The sequence below is a fragment of the Salvelinus sp. IW2-2015 genome, unplaced genomic scaffold, assembly GCF_002910315.2.
Source record: "Salvelinus sp. IW2-2015 unplaced genomic scaffold, ASM291031v2 Un_scaffold516, whole genome shotgun sequence".
Taxonomy (NCBI): Eukaryota; Metazoa; Chordata; class Actinopteri; order Salmoniformes; family Salmonidae; genus Salvelinus; species Salvelinus sp. IW2-2015.
In genome coordinates this window covers 600,708-616,105 of record NW_019942567.1, presented here as the reverse complement: position 1 = coordinate 616,105, position 15,398 = coordinate 600,708, and the positions used below count along the sequence as shown (strand labels likewise).

General features: G+C 43.2%; 1 protein-coding gene across 1 annotated transcript in view; it reads left to right on the top strand.

Moving 5' to 3' along the window:
* Window positions 1-15,375, top strand: part of LOC112068451 (uncharacterized) — a 21,293-nt gene extending 5,918 nt beyond the window's left edge. Inside the window, exons 3-5 of the mRNA XM_070438159.1 lie at window positions 13,085-13,255; window positions 13,313-13,728; window positions 14,033-15,375. Of these exons, the coding sequence (XP_070294260.1) occupies window positions 13,085-13,255; window positions 13,313-13,728; window positions 14,033-14,257 (812 nt within the window). The 3' untranslated portion in view covers window positions 14,258-15,375. The remainder of the gene's footprint in view (window positions 1-13,084; window positions 13,256-13,312; window positions 13,729-14,032) is intronic.
* The last annotated feature ends 23 nt before the right edge of the window (window positions 15,376-15,398 follow it).

Here is a 15,398-nt window from a genome sequence, read left to right as displayed (position 1 = left end):
TGTCCACGCCCTGGCCTTTAGATTGAGATGTTCTTGTGGTTTCTTTGGATGTGTTAGGTGGTATCATGCGGTCAGGTCCTGTGATCATGGGGAATGTATGTGCTTTCATTGTAGGTGTCTAGTTAGTGTCTAGTTATGTCTATGGCTGCCTAGATTGGTTCTCAATTAGGGCAGCTGTGGTTCATTGTCTCTGACAGGTATTAGAAGAGCCATCATTTGACGCGAGTCAATCAAAGGCATTGGGATAAGGTTTTTAGTGCCGTACATTGCTTCTTGTCTGTCAAACACCTCCATTTAAAACAATGGTACAATTCTGCCACTGTACTCAACATGTCTGTACTGTGTGTGTAGTTTGATGACATCAATGTCAGTGCTTAAGACCTTGCTGCCACGTCATCAAAGTTTCTTGTAATTGTGAAACTCCCTGGAACTTGACTTATCAAGGTTTGATGATTAAACTCCTTTGTCAGTTGACGGGGGCCGCTATCAGTTCTGCAGACAGCCAACAATGTTATCAATGGGAATGGTGGCGATTCAGGAAGTTTGGACTGTTGATCGAACAACAAAGTGGTGCTCCAGTTTTTCTGTCCCTAAACCGAGTTCAGGGAATGGATACCAGAATACTGGGATTGTTCGAACAATGGGAGAGGTTCTGATGGTGATTACTCCGGTTGTTCTAGCTCCATTTATTTGGGTGCCAAAATAAATCATTCTAACCTTTAACAGCAACATTTCCATGTCCTTGCTTTTTCTAGCTCAGACTGTGGGTCTTTTTTTGTAGATTTGAACACCTATCACTGTTAGCTGGGCCATTGGTCCCTGTTGGGATGGTCATAGTTGATAATTTCCAAATGTTTGACTTTTTCACTTTGTCACTTAGTCATGCATTGATGTCAATGGGAGAATATTTTCAAATATGAGACTTAGAGCGAGTGAACGAGGGACAGGCTGTTTAATGTAAGTGTGATCTCACAGCTGTAAAGAAAATCCTGAAAAAAGGGTTCTTATTCAGACACCTTCCTAACATGCTGGATTATAAATGTTCAAACAGATTCATTATTTGTCAGACACACAAGCGCGCACGTGCATGCGCACACACACTATCCCAATTAAATGGAGCATCACTCAAACCATTGATTAAGCCATATTACACATTTCATGTTGTTCATCATTTCCACACCGGGGAGTTGTACAGCTGAGGACACTTGGAGAAAACAACATGCCCTGATCCCAATAGCTCACCTCTTGACTCTTGAGAATAATTGACCTGACTTCTGGAACACACCTTGAGACAGCCTTCCAAGCTCTGCCTGAAGCTGTTGCTATCACTCAGTACCTTACCTCAGGTGTGATGTTTGCCTAAGACTTACTCTGTCAGACAWACAACTCCCTAGATGTCTTTGCCTGGACGGGTCCCATGAGTGGAAATCTGTGGTGAAAGACAAGGTGTTTGGTCCTAGCACTTTTAAATGGACATTTCCTCTCCCTACAAATGCTTGTAGCTGATTGAAAATCTCCACCATGCTGTTTCATGTGGCTTTAATCTTCATCKTAACATCGGGTCACTCTTCACCCCCCTGGGCCAATCACAGTTAGGTTTACTAACAGTGGGCTTCAAGTGACACCTTTCCTAGTAGAGTGATGTCCCTCAGTGGATGAAGGCTTCCTCAAGAAATGTCTAAATCTACATGGCCAACGCAACACCTTTCTTGCAAGGGATTTAGCATGCTAGGCCAATGCTCTAAGTCTAGGGAAAGTCGATGAATACTAGAATGATAAATGTGTTTCACCCCTGAATAACCTTGTGACTCACAGACAACGATACTGGCTTTGGAGCGTGTTATGTGCCATTCTATTTGTTGACACAGCATTGGCTAGTCAAATAATAGTGTTAAAGGTGAAACCTCCCAGAATAATACTTTATAGATTATATTACATTGTAGGAGTACTATAATACCCTAATAAAACATGCAAAAGCGTAGTCTTTAATACGATTGCAATAATTAACATTGGTTTCTATCACTTCGGCACGTTGCCTGTTTATTCACTCAAATTTCAAGCCATACCACTTATCCTAAATATACAGTACATAATGGGACTCATAGTACAGTAAGTGCATTTTTCCATGCTGTCCAATTAGTTTTGAACCAAGTCTTTAGCAATTTTCTGACTGGTCAAAATTGTTGGTTCTTCATCCACTCAACACATTGAAAGTCACAGGACTTTTTTATGGAGCCAGATAGCTGKCAAAAGGTTGAACGTACGTATCATTAGGATTGTAAAAAAATTCCATGSGTGTGAAACATGATACGTAAATGCGAAATTTCATCTGTGAACATACAAACACCAGGATACGATTACGGACTAACATTTTAGGCTTGAACAAATTTTGTGTTGCAATTCTGACATACAATAATACCTTTCAGGTAGGAGCGTTGGGCCAGTAACCGAGGTCGCTAGATAAAATCCCCGAGCTGACAAGGTAAAAATCTGTCGTTCTGCCCCTGAGCAAAGCAGTTAACCCACTGTTCCCCGGGCGCCGATGATGTGGATGTCAATTAAGACAGCCCCCCGCACCTTTCTGATTCTGAGGGGTTGGGTTAAATGCAGAAGACACATTTCAGTTGAATGCTTTCAGTTGTACAACTGACTAGGTATCCCCCTTTCCCTTTCAGAGTTTTGGCAGTTTCATCTRACCAACAAAAAAAACATACACCAAACGGCATGTGAGGAGTGCTACGCGAACAAGCCTAACACAGAATTTAAAAAATGGAAGTCAGAGAGAATTCAGGCAAACCGGGAAAATAAGTATCTTTCACGTTTTCAATTAAAAGTCTCTATTACTCCTCAGTTGAGTTTACTTCACATTTAGGGTGTTAATGTCATGGATTTATTTGCCAGCACAAGTCTATCTAGCACTAGCTGTATTATGCCTACAACAGTGAAGTTTCAGTCCACTAGGTGTATCTCTACAGCATGCACATATCTCTGGGTGACGTGGACATCCCCATGCATGCACCTTATCAAAATACAGTTGAAGTCGGAAGTTTACATACACCTTAGCCAAATACATTCAAACTCAGTTTTTCACAATTCCTGACATTTAATCCAAGTAAAAATTCCCTGTCTTCGGTCAGTTAGGATCACCACTTTATTTTAAGAATGTGAAATGTCAGAATAATAGTAGAGAGAATAATTTATTTCAGTTTTTATTTCTTTCATCACATTCCCAGTGGGTCAGAAGTTTACATACACTCAATTAGTATTTGGTAGCATTGCCTTTAAATTGTTTAACTTGGGTGAAACGTTTTGGGTAGCCTTCCACAAGCTTCCCACAATAAGTTGGGTGAATTTTGGCCCATTCCTCCTGACAGAGCTGGTGTAACTGAGTCAGGTTTGTAGGCCTCCTTGCTTGCACACACTTTTTCAGTTCTGACGGCTCTGACACTCGTCGAATGTGGCAGGGCTTGAAAACTATTACGGATTACAAAGGGAAACCCAGACGCGAGCTGCACAGTGACGCAAGCCTACCAGATGAGCTAAATGCCTTTTATGCTCGCTTCGAGGCAAGCAACACTGAAGCATGCACGAGAGCACCAGCTGCTCTGGATGATTGTGTGATAACTCTCTCAGTAGCCGATGTGAACAAAACCTTTAAACAGGTCAACATTCACAAAGCCGGTGGGCCAAACGGATTACCAGGACGTGTACTCAGAGCATGCACTGACCAACAAGCAAGTGTCTTCACTGACATTTTCAACCTCTCCCTGACCGAGTCTGTAATACRTACATGTTTCAAGCAGACCACCATAGTCCCTGTGCCCAAGGAAGTGAAGGTAACCTGCCTAAATGATTACCGCCCCGTGGCACTCATGTCGGTAGCTATGAAGTGCTTTGAAAGGCTGGTCATGGCTCACATCAACAGCATCCTCCCGGACACCCTAGACAAACACGACTCCAACACCATCATTAAGTTTGCTGACGACACAACAATGGTAGGCCTGATCACCGACAACGATGAYACGGCCTATAGGGAGGAGGTCATAGAACTGGCAGTGTGGTGCCAGGACAAACACCTCTCCCTCAATGTGAGCAAGACAAAGAAGCTGAGCATGGACGACAGGAAAAGGAGGGCCGAACAGGCCCCATTAACATCGACYGGGCTGTAGTGGAACYGGTCAAGAGTTTCATGTTCCTTGGTGTCRACATCACCAACGGACTATCATGGTCCAAACATACAAAGACAGTCATGAAMAGGGCATGACAAAACCTTTTCCCCCTCAGGAGACTGAAAAAAAATTGTCATGGGTCCCCAGATCCTCAAAAGGTTCTACAGCTGCACCATCGAGACCATCCTGACCGGTTGCATCACCGCCTGGTATGGCAACTGCTCGGTATCTGACCGTAAGGTGCTACAGAGAGTAGTGCGAACGGCCCAGTACATCACTGGGGCCAAGCTTCCTTCCTTCCACGACCTATACAATAGGCGGTGTCAGAGGTAAGCCCATAAAGTTGTCTGAGACTCCAGTCACCAAAGTTATAGACGGTTATCTCTGCTACCGCACGGTAAGCGGTACTGGAGTGCCTAGTCTAGTACCAAAATGCTCCTCAACAGCTTCTACCCCKAGCCATAAGACTGCTGAACAATTAATACAATCGCCACCGGACAATTTACATTGACCCCCCCCCCCCCCTTTTTGTACACTGCTGCTACTCGCTGTTTATTATTTATGCATAGTCACTTCACCCCCACCTACATGTACAAATTACCTCAACTAACCTGTACCCCCGCAGTCTGAATCGGTACCGGTGCCCCCTGTATATAGCCTCGTTATTGTTATTCTTATTGTGTTACTTTTTATTATTACTTTTTATTTTAGTCTACTTGGTAAATATTTTAACTCTTCTTGAACTGCACTGTTGCACTGAACTCTCTTCTCTGTATACATCAATGATGTCGCTCTTGCTGCTGGTGATTCTCTGATCCACCTCTACGCAGGCGACACCATTCTGTATACATCTGGCCCTTCTTTGGACACTGTGTTAACAAACCTCCAGACGAGCTTCATTGCCATACAACTCTCCTTCCGTGGCCTCCAACTGCTCTTAAATGCAAGTAAAACTAAATGCATGCTCTTCAACCGATTGCTGCCGTCACCTGCCCGCCCGTCCAGCATCACTACTCTGGACGGTTCTGACTTAGAATATGTGGACAACTACAAATACCTAGGTGTCTGGTTAGACTGTAAACTCTCCTTCCAGACTCACATTAAGCATCTCCAATCCAAYATTAAATATAGAATCGGCTTCCTATTTCGAAAACAAAACATTCCTCACTCATGCTGCCAAACATACCCTCGTAAAACTGACCATCCTACCGATCCTAGATTTCGGCAATGTCATTTACAAAATAGCCTTCAACACTCTACTCAACAAACTGGATGCAGTCTATCACAGTGCCATCCGTTTTGTCACCAACGCCCCATATACTACCCACCACTGCGACCTGTATCCTCGCTTTATACCCGTTGCCAAACCCACTGGCTCCAGGTCATCTACAAGTCTTGGCTAGGTAAAGCCCCGCCTTATGTCAGCTCACTGGTCACCATAGCAGCACCCACTCGTAGCACGCGCTCCAGCAGGTATATTTCACTGGTCACCCCCAATGCCAATTCCTCCTTTGGCAGTCTTTCCTTCCAGTTCTCTGCTGCCAATGACTGCAAACTGGAAAAATCACTGAAGCAGGAGACTCATGTCTCCCTCACTAACTTTAAGCACCAGCTGTCAGAGCAGCTCACAGATCACTGCACTTGTACATAGCCAATCTGTAAATAGCCCATCCAACTACCACATCCCCATACTGTATTTATTTATTTATCTTGCTCCTTTGCACCCCAGTATCTCTACCTGCACATTCATCTTTTGCACATCTATCACTCCAGTGTTTAATTGCTATATTGTAATTACTTTGCCACCATGGCCTATTTATTGCCTTACCTCCCTTATCTTACCTACCTCATTTGCACAGACTGTATATAGACTTTTTCTACTGTATTATTGACTGTATGTTTGTTTATTCCATGTGTAACTCTGTGTTGTTGTATGTGTCGCACTGCTTTGCTTTATCTTGGCCAGGTCGCAGTTGTAAATGAGAACTTGTTCTCAACTAGCCTACCTGGTTAAATAAAGGTGAAAAACATTTTTTATAATAAAAGTGGAAAGAGTTGCCTCTGCCCATAAAAACAACGTRCTCTCTGGGCAGCTTGTTTGATGTCTTCTGTTTGATGTCTCTGGTGCCRATATGAATAACCCCTATGATGTAACTYCAATGATGAGATACATATTCTTCTTCTTTGTTTTTATGTTTTATTATCATAATGCAATACTGTGTTTAACTGTGTTTGATCTTGCCTAGCCATCTTGTCTCAAGAGGACCACAATGGAAATAAGTCCCAGACTTTATTGTGTTATCCTRGATGATTTTATTCATGCATGTATGGCTTTTTCAAGTTTTATGTGTGCTTGTTTTTTTAAATGGTTGAGTTAATAAACTAGACTTTTAAATGAACAAGTGAGAGGTTAAATGTAGGCTAAGTCTGGCTTAAGCTTATTCCCACAATAACTCTGTTTGCAGTGGTCTTAGGTAGTCTCTGTATAGGCTATTCCCTCCTTCGCGACACTGCTGCACAGTTGAAGAGCTTGTGATCTCCATGCAGTACCACAGCCTTTGGAAAAGCACCCCTCAGCCTCAGAAGATGCCCTATAACGTTAATCTAGGCCTATCCAAATAAAGAAATAGGCCTTCAAATTTTAGGCATTACAATTTAGGCTATKATTTTGGGTACTGGTGTCTTGCGGAAATATTTTATAACTCTTTATAAAAAATATAACTCTCTAACTTTTTTTTGGAACTGTTTTTATTATAGGCCCCTTAAAAAGATACCCTAGCTCACAGGCCTCTAAATATGGGAAAGGGGGATACCTAGTCAGTTGTACAACTGAATGCCTTCAACTGAAATGTGTCTACCGCATTTATCCCAACACCCCTGAATCAGAGAGGTGTGGGGGGGCTGCCTTAATCGACATCCACGTCTTCGGCACACGGGGAACAGTGGGTTAACTGCCTTGCTCAGGGGCAGAATGCCAGATTTGTACCTTGTCAGCTTGGGGATTCAATCCAGCAACCTTTCGGTTACTGTCCCAACGCGCTAACCACTAGGCTACAAGTATAGCCTCTAAATACATTTTAAACAAAATAGTTGAAGAATCACATGCAGTGGCTGATAGGGAAAACAGTACTGGCAATAAGAATAGGCTATAGATAGTCTTGACCATTTGGGACCCCTTGGCTATTTCGCTCAGYACAGGTTATAGCCAAGACTTAATCAATATTTTGTTTTGTTTCATTTATTGATATGGATATAGCATCTGTGTGATGGGMTTGTGTAACGTAAAGGGCTATAACAAGTCTACATACTGTACAGAGTGGAATTGGCAAATACAACAGTCAAAAAGCCTAATATAAGGCCTACAGTCCATGCTCCCAAATACTGGAAAAGGTGTCATTAGTGAGGTTACATGGTCACCACAGTAGCCCCACGTGGCTATAAAAATAAATGATGCAATTATARGGCCATTAAATAACACACAACAGCATTGAATATTTAGATAGTGGAATAGGCCTAGCTTAAATCATATTTACTTTCTATTTTGCAGCTCAGGCGGTTATTCTGGACAAGGTTGTTCTGTGTTTTTATAGTATCATTCTCACATAAGTAATTTGCTGAAGGCACAAGCCAATACTACGCCGTCTACTGGTATAACGTCGTTATCGAATGTCTTTCTAAAACAAGATCTAGAGTTTTATTTTGGAAATGAAACCGGAAGCTGCAAAGCAACTCTAACGTCTGGGCTAGAGTTGCTTGATTGATTAGCTAACTTCAACTAGCTACACTCGGTTCCTGTCCTTTGCAAATGCCACATTCCTGACAAAAGTTTGTACTTATAAAACCTATCTGTAACCGAGMAAAGGGAGACGTAAAGTAAGAATTGAACTTGTAAATGTTCATTCATKGTCGTAACATAGGGTTTGTACTTTTACAGATCTAATATAACGGTTACGTTTCATGTTWCACGCATGGCTTTTCTTACGATCCTAACAATTTACGTATAGATTTTTTTACGATCCWAACAATACGTARATTCAACCTTTTGGCAGCTATCTGGCTCCATACTTTTTCTCTAACACATAATGGCATTCACACAAGTKCAKTGCATGTGAGTTTTCCTTACTGCTCTGTGGCACATAATATATCTAGAATGCAGATAAGTCTTGCATTTTCATATGATTGGAGATACTGTCCTAACAGTATGCTGCATTTATATACTGATGGATCTTAAACGATCTTATACTGGTATTTGGAATCCTTTGGGAAATACACRATTGCCAGCTTATAATTGCTTCAAATTTGGCTAACTTTAACTTGCTTCAGTTTATAGGACTATGAAAAGGAAACTACCATTTTAAGATAATTGAAGGCTGCAATTGAGAAAATAACAAGATTATTTATTGGCTAAGGTATTGGCTAAGATCTTTTACTAGCGATGCCAAACCAGCCTGCAAGCTCCATGCCAGCAATAGCTGGGCCCAGGTCCAGTTAACATCATCACAAAAGACTGATCACTTAATCACTTCAAAGGCTTCAAAACCTTTTCTTGATTATGACCTAACATCTTTCCGAAATCATTTCTGAAAGTGTGAATGTTGGAAGATGCATAGCCTACAACTTTGGGAACCTGGCTTTGATTCTACACATCTAGGCCTACCGTAGGGTGTAGACTCCTATTGTAGAAACTACCCAGCTCGCACATTTGGTTCCTTGGAAGTTGTGGGAACGTACGTTTTTGGTTTCCCATTGGTTCTGGGAATGAAGCCATACGTTTCCTGACCATTAAAACAGAATGTTTTATGAACTTTCTGAGAACTGAAATGATAAGTTATTTGAATGTATTTAAATACTGTTCTGAGAACATGTTTCAATAAGACTTTTAATAACACTGCTATCTTAGTTTGTTTTCAACTCCAAGTACAGATAGGTCACATGGACATTAATTTGTTTAGGCATTTATCATAAAAATATGTATTTTTATTGTGGCATGGCGTTGAACCTATGATCTTCTGCTCTCTATCCATGGGATTAGTCTACTGCATCACCAGGATGGAGCTAGCATGCCCTGTATTTTTTTGAACTCGTACAAAGCTGTTCATTTTTGTCTATTCAAACAGACCCCATTTCAAAGGAAACGAGCACTCATTAAGATCAGGTTTGGCCAATTAGTGGGCATGGCCAACATACCTGAACATGTGTTTGAGTTTGAGTTTATTTATTCTTGCTCACCATTGATCAAAATAATTGAGTAAAACTCTTTCTAAAAATCGAAAGTAATTCGACGATGGAAAGTTTGTGCGTCCCACCATGTTTGTTTTTTCACATAAACCAAAGATAAGAAGAGGAGACAAGATGAGTTTGGTCTGTTTGCAGTATGCATGTTGAAGGGGGTGTGTCGTCTACGATAATTCACTTCCCTTCATTCATCTCTGGAAGTTTATGAACCATTCCTTTGCCTCATTTTGTTATAATATCTTTGGTCTGACAGACATTTACGTGGCACCCAGAATGCATTGTATAATGTCAACAAACATGGCACCATGACTAGCTGGCAAATAGTTTATCATTAGCTCATCATAATCAGTGCAACCTTCAAAAAGTATTTTACACACATAAATGTRCATTAAAATCTATGCAATAATCAGAATGGATGATTTGTCACCAGWATTTCAAAACATTTGAATAAAACTGTAACTACATTATGCTACATACATACATACTATATGCTACAGTAAAAACGATAACACGATATACAGAAAATAAGGCACTTACTTTGGTAGGAACTCACAAACAACAATGAAGGCAATGCGAGTGCCAGCCAGAAAATGTACCAGGGGGYAAAAGTTTYTGAAAGACTGCGCAAATGTCTGCATAKTTGATCTCGCAATAGTGAAATGGGCTACTTCTATGTGAATTAATGAGGAGACGGAACACACCTCAATTCAAACTGTTGTTAGAAAATAAAACTTGTTAGAAAATAWTRATAGRCTATAGATATTAAGCAGGCAGCGTGGGTTAACTGTCCTGTTGCGTAACAATCACATTTTGGAACAGTGTGCARTCTGACATCAGGTGCATAAAACAACTCATGCTGGGGTGACCGTTAGAGATATTTGGAACTCACACGTGAAAAGGTTTGTTGTGGCAAAGGAGCTTTCACTCAGAGCTATTTTCAGCTGCTGTGCAATGCTGACATCCTTCCTCCCAGAGATGTAAAAGCATCAACTGGACTGGACACAACCCGGCAAACATATATTTTTTTAGAAGATCAGGACTTTTGCAATGAAAAGGCAGAATATACAGAAATATAATCTCAGGCTAGATTCCTTTGTTTATAACATGACCTGAACCAAAGTTATTCAAAGGATCTTATGATATAGGCCTAGGTCTAGATAGTGTTTTAACCTAAGCCTTCATGTGTTTGTATGTTTAAATGTTTTCCTCATTGTAGGCTGCTACCTTTAATACTTGAAGTTCAAATATTTTATCGTTTTTTTAAGCACTACCTCACTGCTTTAGTACATGGCCACAGTCGCATGTGTTCCATTGTGAATTCTTTAAGAGATGGGTGGGTCTAAGYCTTTAGAGGGTGTGAACTATGCTAAATGGGCGTAAACAAAGAACAGCACTGTAGCTGTTCAATCTGAAAGGTTATCTTTATTATACAGCAATAGGCAAATGTAATACTGTAAATGGTTTGCCTACAGGGGTAACTTGTGAGATCCTTTTCAGAGAATCCATTTTAGCAATTTGGTGAAAGTATTCCTTTTCGAAATATATGTTTCCCAAAGATTAATGTAGAGCAAGTGAGAAAATCACAGCAAAATGTTTGAATGTCTTTTTCTCCAAAATGTGATTATACATTTATCAACATTTAAACCAACATTACTTCCCCATGTTTCCTCCAACTACAGTGTATGATATACCATTTTGAAGCTCTGAGTCTGTACTAAAATCCAATGTAAAAAAAACGCCATTTCAAATGTTGGAACATAAGACTGAAAAGAGATGGTCGGTCACAAACACAGTATATATAACTCTAGAAAATATGGATTGCAGCTCCATATTGAAACACTCAGTGTAAAAGCAAAGTGAACAAACGTGTACCAGAGATGTTCTGTAATGTTCCCTTGTAACAGTCTTTGTTTGTACTCTGGATGGGTTTTAACAGGGTGATAAGGGTCAGTTTCCTCAGAGGACGCTGGTCTGTGTTTTCCCTGATGGTCTCTCCCTCTATGAAAGTACAGCACTGTGAGAAAGAGGTCCTGGTATGAAGCCAGGGTCTGAGGAGACAGTTAGCCTAGCTAGCGCTCTGCCTTTTTAAGTGCCACACTTTTATATGAGGTGTCACAGGGGGCCGTGAGCCGTCCACAGCAGAATGGGGGTTGTGTGTATTTGGGGAATGTGCTCCATCACTCTGTTCAGTAGTTGTCACTGACCTTAGATTCCAGCTTTAATCAAGTTACTCCAGTGTTTCCCAAACCGGTCCTTGGAGACCAACCCGACCCTCAGCAGTCCACATATTTGTTAATCCCAAACACTAGCAAAATGTATTCAACTAATCAAGGGCTTGATATGMTGATTATTTGAATCAAATCAAATTGAATTAGTCACATGCGCCGAATCCAACAGGTGTAGACCTTACAGTGAAATGCTTACTTACGAGCCCCTAACCAACAATGCAGTTTAAAACAAATATGAATAAGAAATAAAAGTAACAAGTAATTGAAGAGCAGCAGTAAAATAACAATAACGAGACTATATACAGGGGGGTATCGGAGTCAATGTGGGGGGGCACCGGTTAGTTGAGGTAATATGTACATGTAGGTAGAGTTATTAAAGTGACTATGCATAGATGATAACAACAGAGAGTAGCAGCAGTGTAAGGGGGGGGGGGCAATGCAAATAGTTTGGGTAGCCATTTGATTAGGTGTTCAGGAGTCTTATGGCTTGGGGGTAGAAGCCTCTTGGACCTAGACTTGGTGCTCCGGTACTGCTTGCTGTGATGGAGCAGAGAGAACAGTCTATGACTAGGGTGGCTGGAGTCTTTTACAATTTTCAGTGCCTTCCTCTGACACCGCCTGGTATAGKGGACCTGGATGGCAGGAAGCTTGGKCCCAGTGATGCACTGGGCCGTACGCACTACCCTCTATAGTGCCTTGCGGTCGGGGGCCAAGAAGTTGCCATACCAGGCAGTGATGCAACCAGTCAGGATGTTCTCGACGGTGCAGCTGTAGAACCTTWTGAGGGTCTGAGGACCCATGCCAAATCTTMTCAGTCTCCTGAAAGGGTGTGCTAGTGCTGGAATACTTCAAATATGTGGAAAGTCTGGGGGTTTGAGATCCACTTTGAGGATCGTCTTTGACTTCCTCTGGGCCTGCTATAGGGAGGACAGGATGTTTTTCTTTGGAATTCCAAGAACCTTCTCCCAGGAATACCGGGACTAATCCAACATGCATCTCAACATCTGCTTTCAGCTCTTTCTGTGTCTGGTGTCATTGAATAGAACTGAGGCCAAATTAATTATTTGGGGATAAAAACACTGACTGATACGCATTTTGAAGTTGTGCGTAGCTATACAGCACACYGTAAGCTGTCGTGATTGACAGGCAGGCAGGCTAGCAGACAGACAGTCAGTGGTTCCAGTTATCTGCCATCACCTCCAGGCCAGTAAGACCATAACCAATGAGAGCGCTCCTAACGGGACTGTGGGCAGAAATCAACTGCAATACTAAGAGAGAGCAGTGCAAGTAATCAGGAAGGTGATGGGTGAGAGGAAAGTCAGGGCAGTCAGGTCATGYCCAGTCCTAACCACCATAAATGYACTACAATGGTTTTAGGGGTTTTCCAACCTCTACTGCCACTTTATTAAAAACTTCAGCTCRATCGCCTTTCCTCTTACCTCTCTCTTCAAGGCCTGTGCCATAAGTTGGTGTGGAGTCCTGCACCAGATGAGACSTTCCGTCTACTGAAGGGGTGTTTTACATCAGCCCCGTTGCTGAAACACCCAGATCCTACGCTTCCCTTTGTGGTGGAGGTGGATGCCTCAAAAGGGGGCATGGGGGCCGTCCTGACCCAACACCAAGGTAACCCACAGAAATTGTATCCATGTGCATACTACTCTAAGAAACTCTCTCCTGCAGAGAGGAACTATGATGTCGGCGACCTGGTGCTCCTGGCGGTGAAGTTGGCATCAGAGGAGTGGAGACACTGGCTGGAGGGCGCCAAGGACCCATTTCTCATCCTCACTGACCATCGGAACCTGGAGGACATATGGACCGTGAGACGGCTGAACCCGCGCCAAGCAAGGTGGGCCCTTTTCTTCACTCGTTTCAACTTCACCCTGTCATATTACCCAGGTTCAAAGTACATCAAAGCCAATGCCCTATCCCGTCTCCACGATTCAGGAAAGGTTCCTGTCCTGAGTGCACRCATCATTCCGCCCTCCAGAATCATMGCCCCCGTGCTTTGGGACYTAGACGTGGACATCTGCCAGGCTCTGGAGAGGGAACCCGCYCCTGCTACCTGCCCTCCTGCGTGCATCTACGTCCCCACGGAGGTAAGGGATCGGCTGTTGACCTTCAATCCATCTCCGCAAAGTACTGGTGGGCACCTTTGCGCAGGATGTTGTTCGCTGCATCAACTCCTGCTCTGTATGTGCCCAAACCAAATCTCCCTGCCACACTCCAGCAGGGAAACTTCTTCCCCMCTCCATGCCTCAGCGGCCTTGGTCCCATCTGTCTATAGATTTCATCACTGATCTTCCCCCGTCTGATGGTTTCACCACTGTTATGGTTGTTGTGGACAGATTCTACAAATCCTGCCGTTTTATCCCTCTCTCTGGTCTCACTACTGCTCTCCAGGTTGCTGAGGCACTGTTCCAGCAGGACTTCTGGCACTATGGCCTTCTGAAAGACATCGTCTCCGACCGTGGCCCCCAATTCACGTCTCGGGTATGGAGAGCTTTCTTGGAGAAGCTGGGGGCCATGGCCAGCCTCACATCTGGATGCCGGCCTCAGCCCAAAGGGCAGGTYGAGAGGACCAACCAGGAGCTGGGAAGGTTCCTTCAGTCATCGTCACCGCAGTGAGGCTGCCGTGTTCCATTCTGGTGATCGCATCTGGCTCTCCACCAGGAACCTCCTACTCCGCCTGCCCTGACGGGAACTGAGCCCCCGGTTTGTGGGGCCCTTCAAGGTCCTCCGGAGGGTCAATGAAGTAACATATCGATTAAAACTCCCCATCAACTACTGGATATCACCCTCTTTTCATGTTTCCCTCCTCAGGCCGGTGGTTCCTGGTCCCCTGGACATCGATGGGACACCTGCCTATGCCGTCAGGTCCCACCAGGAGCGCTGTTGGGTCCCGGTGGCCGACATCCTGGACCCCAACATRGTCRGTGATTTCCGGACCGGCCTGTTCCTCACCCTCGGGGCCATCKCCCTGGCCGGCGTCGTCCTGCGGCTCGATCCGCGAGTCGGAGGGGTACTGTCACGCCTACTCCCGCTCCCCCGCTCAACGTTGCCGGTCTATTAACCACCGGTCCTGGCAATCATCATTACACACACCTGCTCCCCATCGTTACGCACACCAGGATCTCATCGTCACCTTGATTACTCTCCCTTTATTTAGCCCTCAGTAGRCTCAGTATTGGTTTTGTTTACCTTCAGTACGTTTCTCCTGTTTTGTTTATCTGCTTTTTCTTATTCATTAAATGTACCTTCTGCACCTGCTTCCTGGCTAAATGGAAGCAGGGGCAGAAGGTACATTTGGTAAAACAATTCCAGAGTTTAATGGCTGTGATAGGAGAAACTGAAGATGGATCAACAAAATTGTAGTTACTCCACAATACTTACCTAATTGACAGAGTAAAAAGAAGGAAGCCTGTACAGAATACATTTATTCCAAAACATGCATCCTGTTTGCAACAATGCACTAAAATAATACTGTAAAAAATGTAGCAAAGCAATTCACTTTTTGTTCTCAATACAAAGTGTTATGTTTGGGGGAAATCCAATATAACACATTACTGAGTACCACTCTCCATATTTTCAAGCATAGTGGTGGCTGCATCAGGTTATGGGTATGCTTGTAATRGTTAAGGACTGGGGGGTGGTCAGGAGTCASGATAAGAAAGAAATGGAATGGAGCTAAGCCAGGCAAAAATCCTAGAGGAAAACCTGGTTCAGTCTACTTTCCACCAGACAGGAGATGATTTCACCTTTCAGCGGG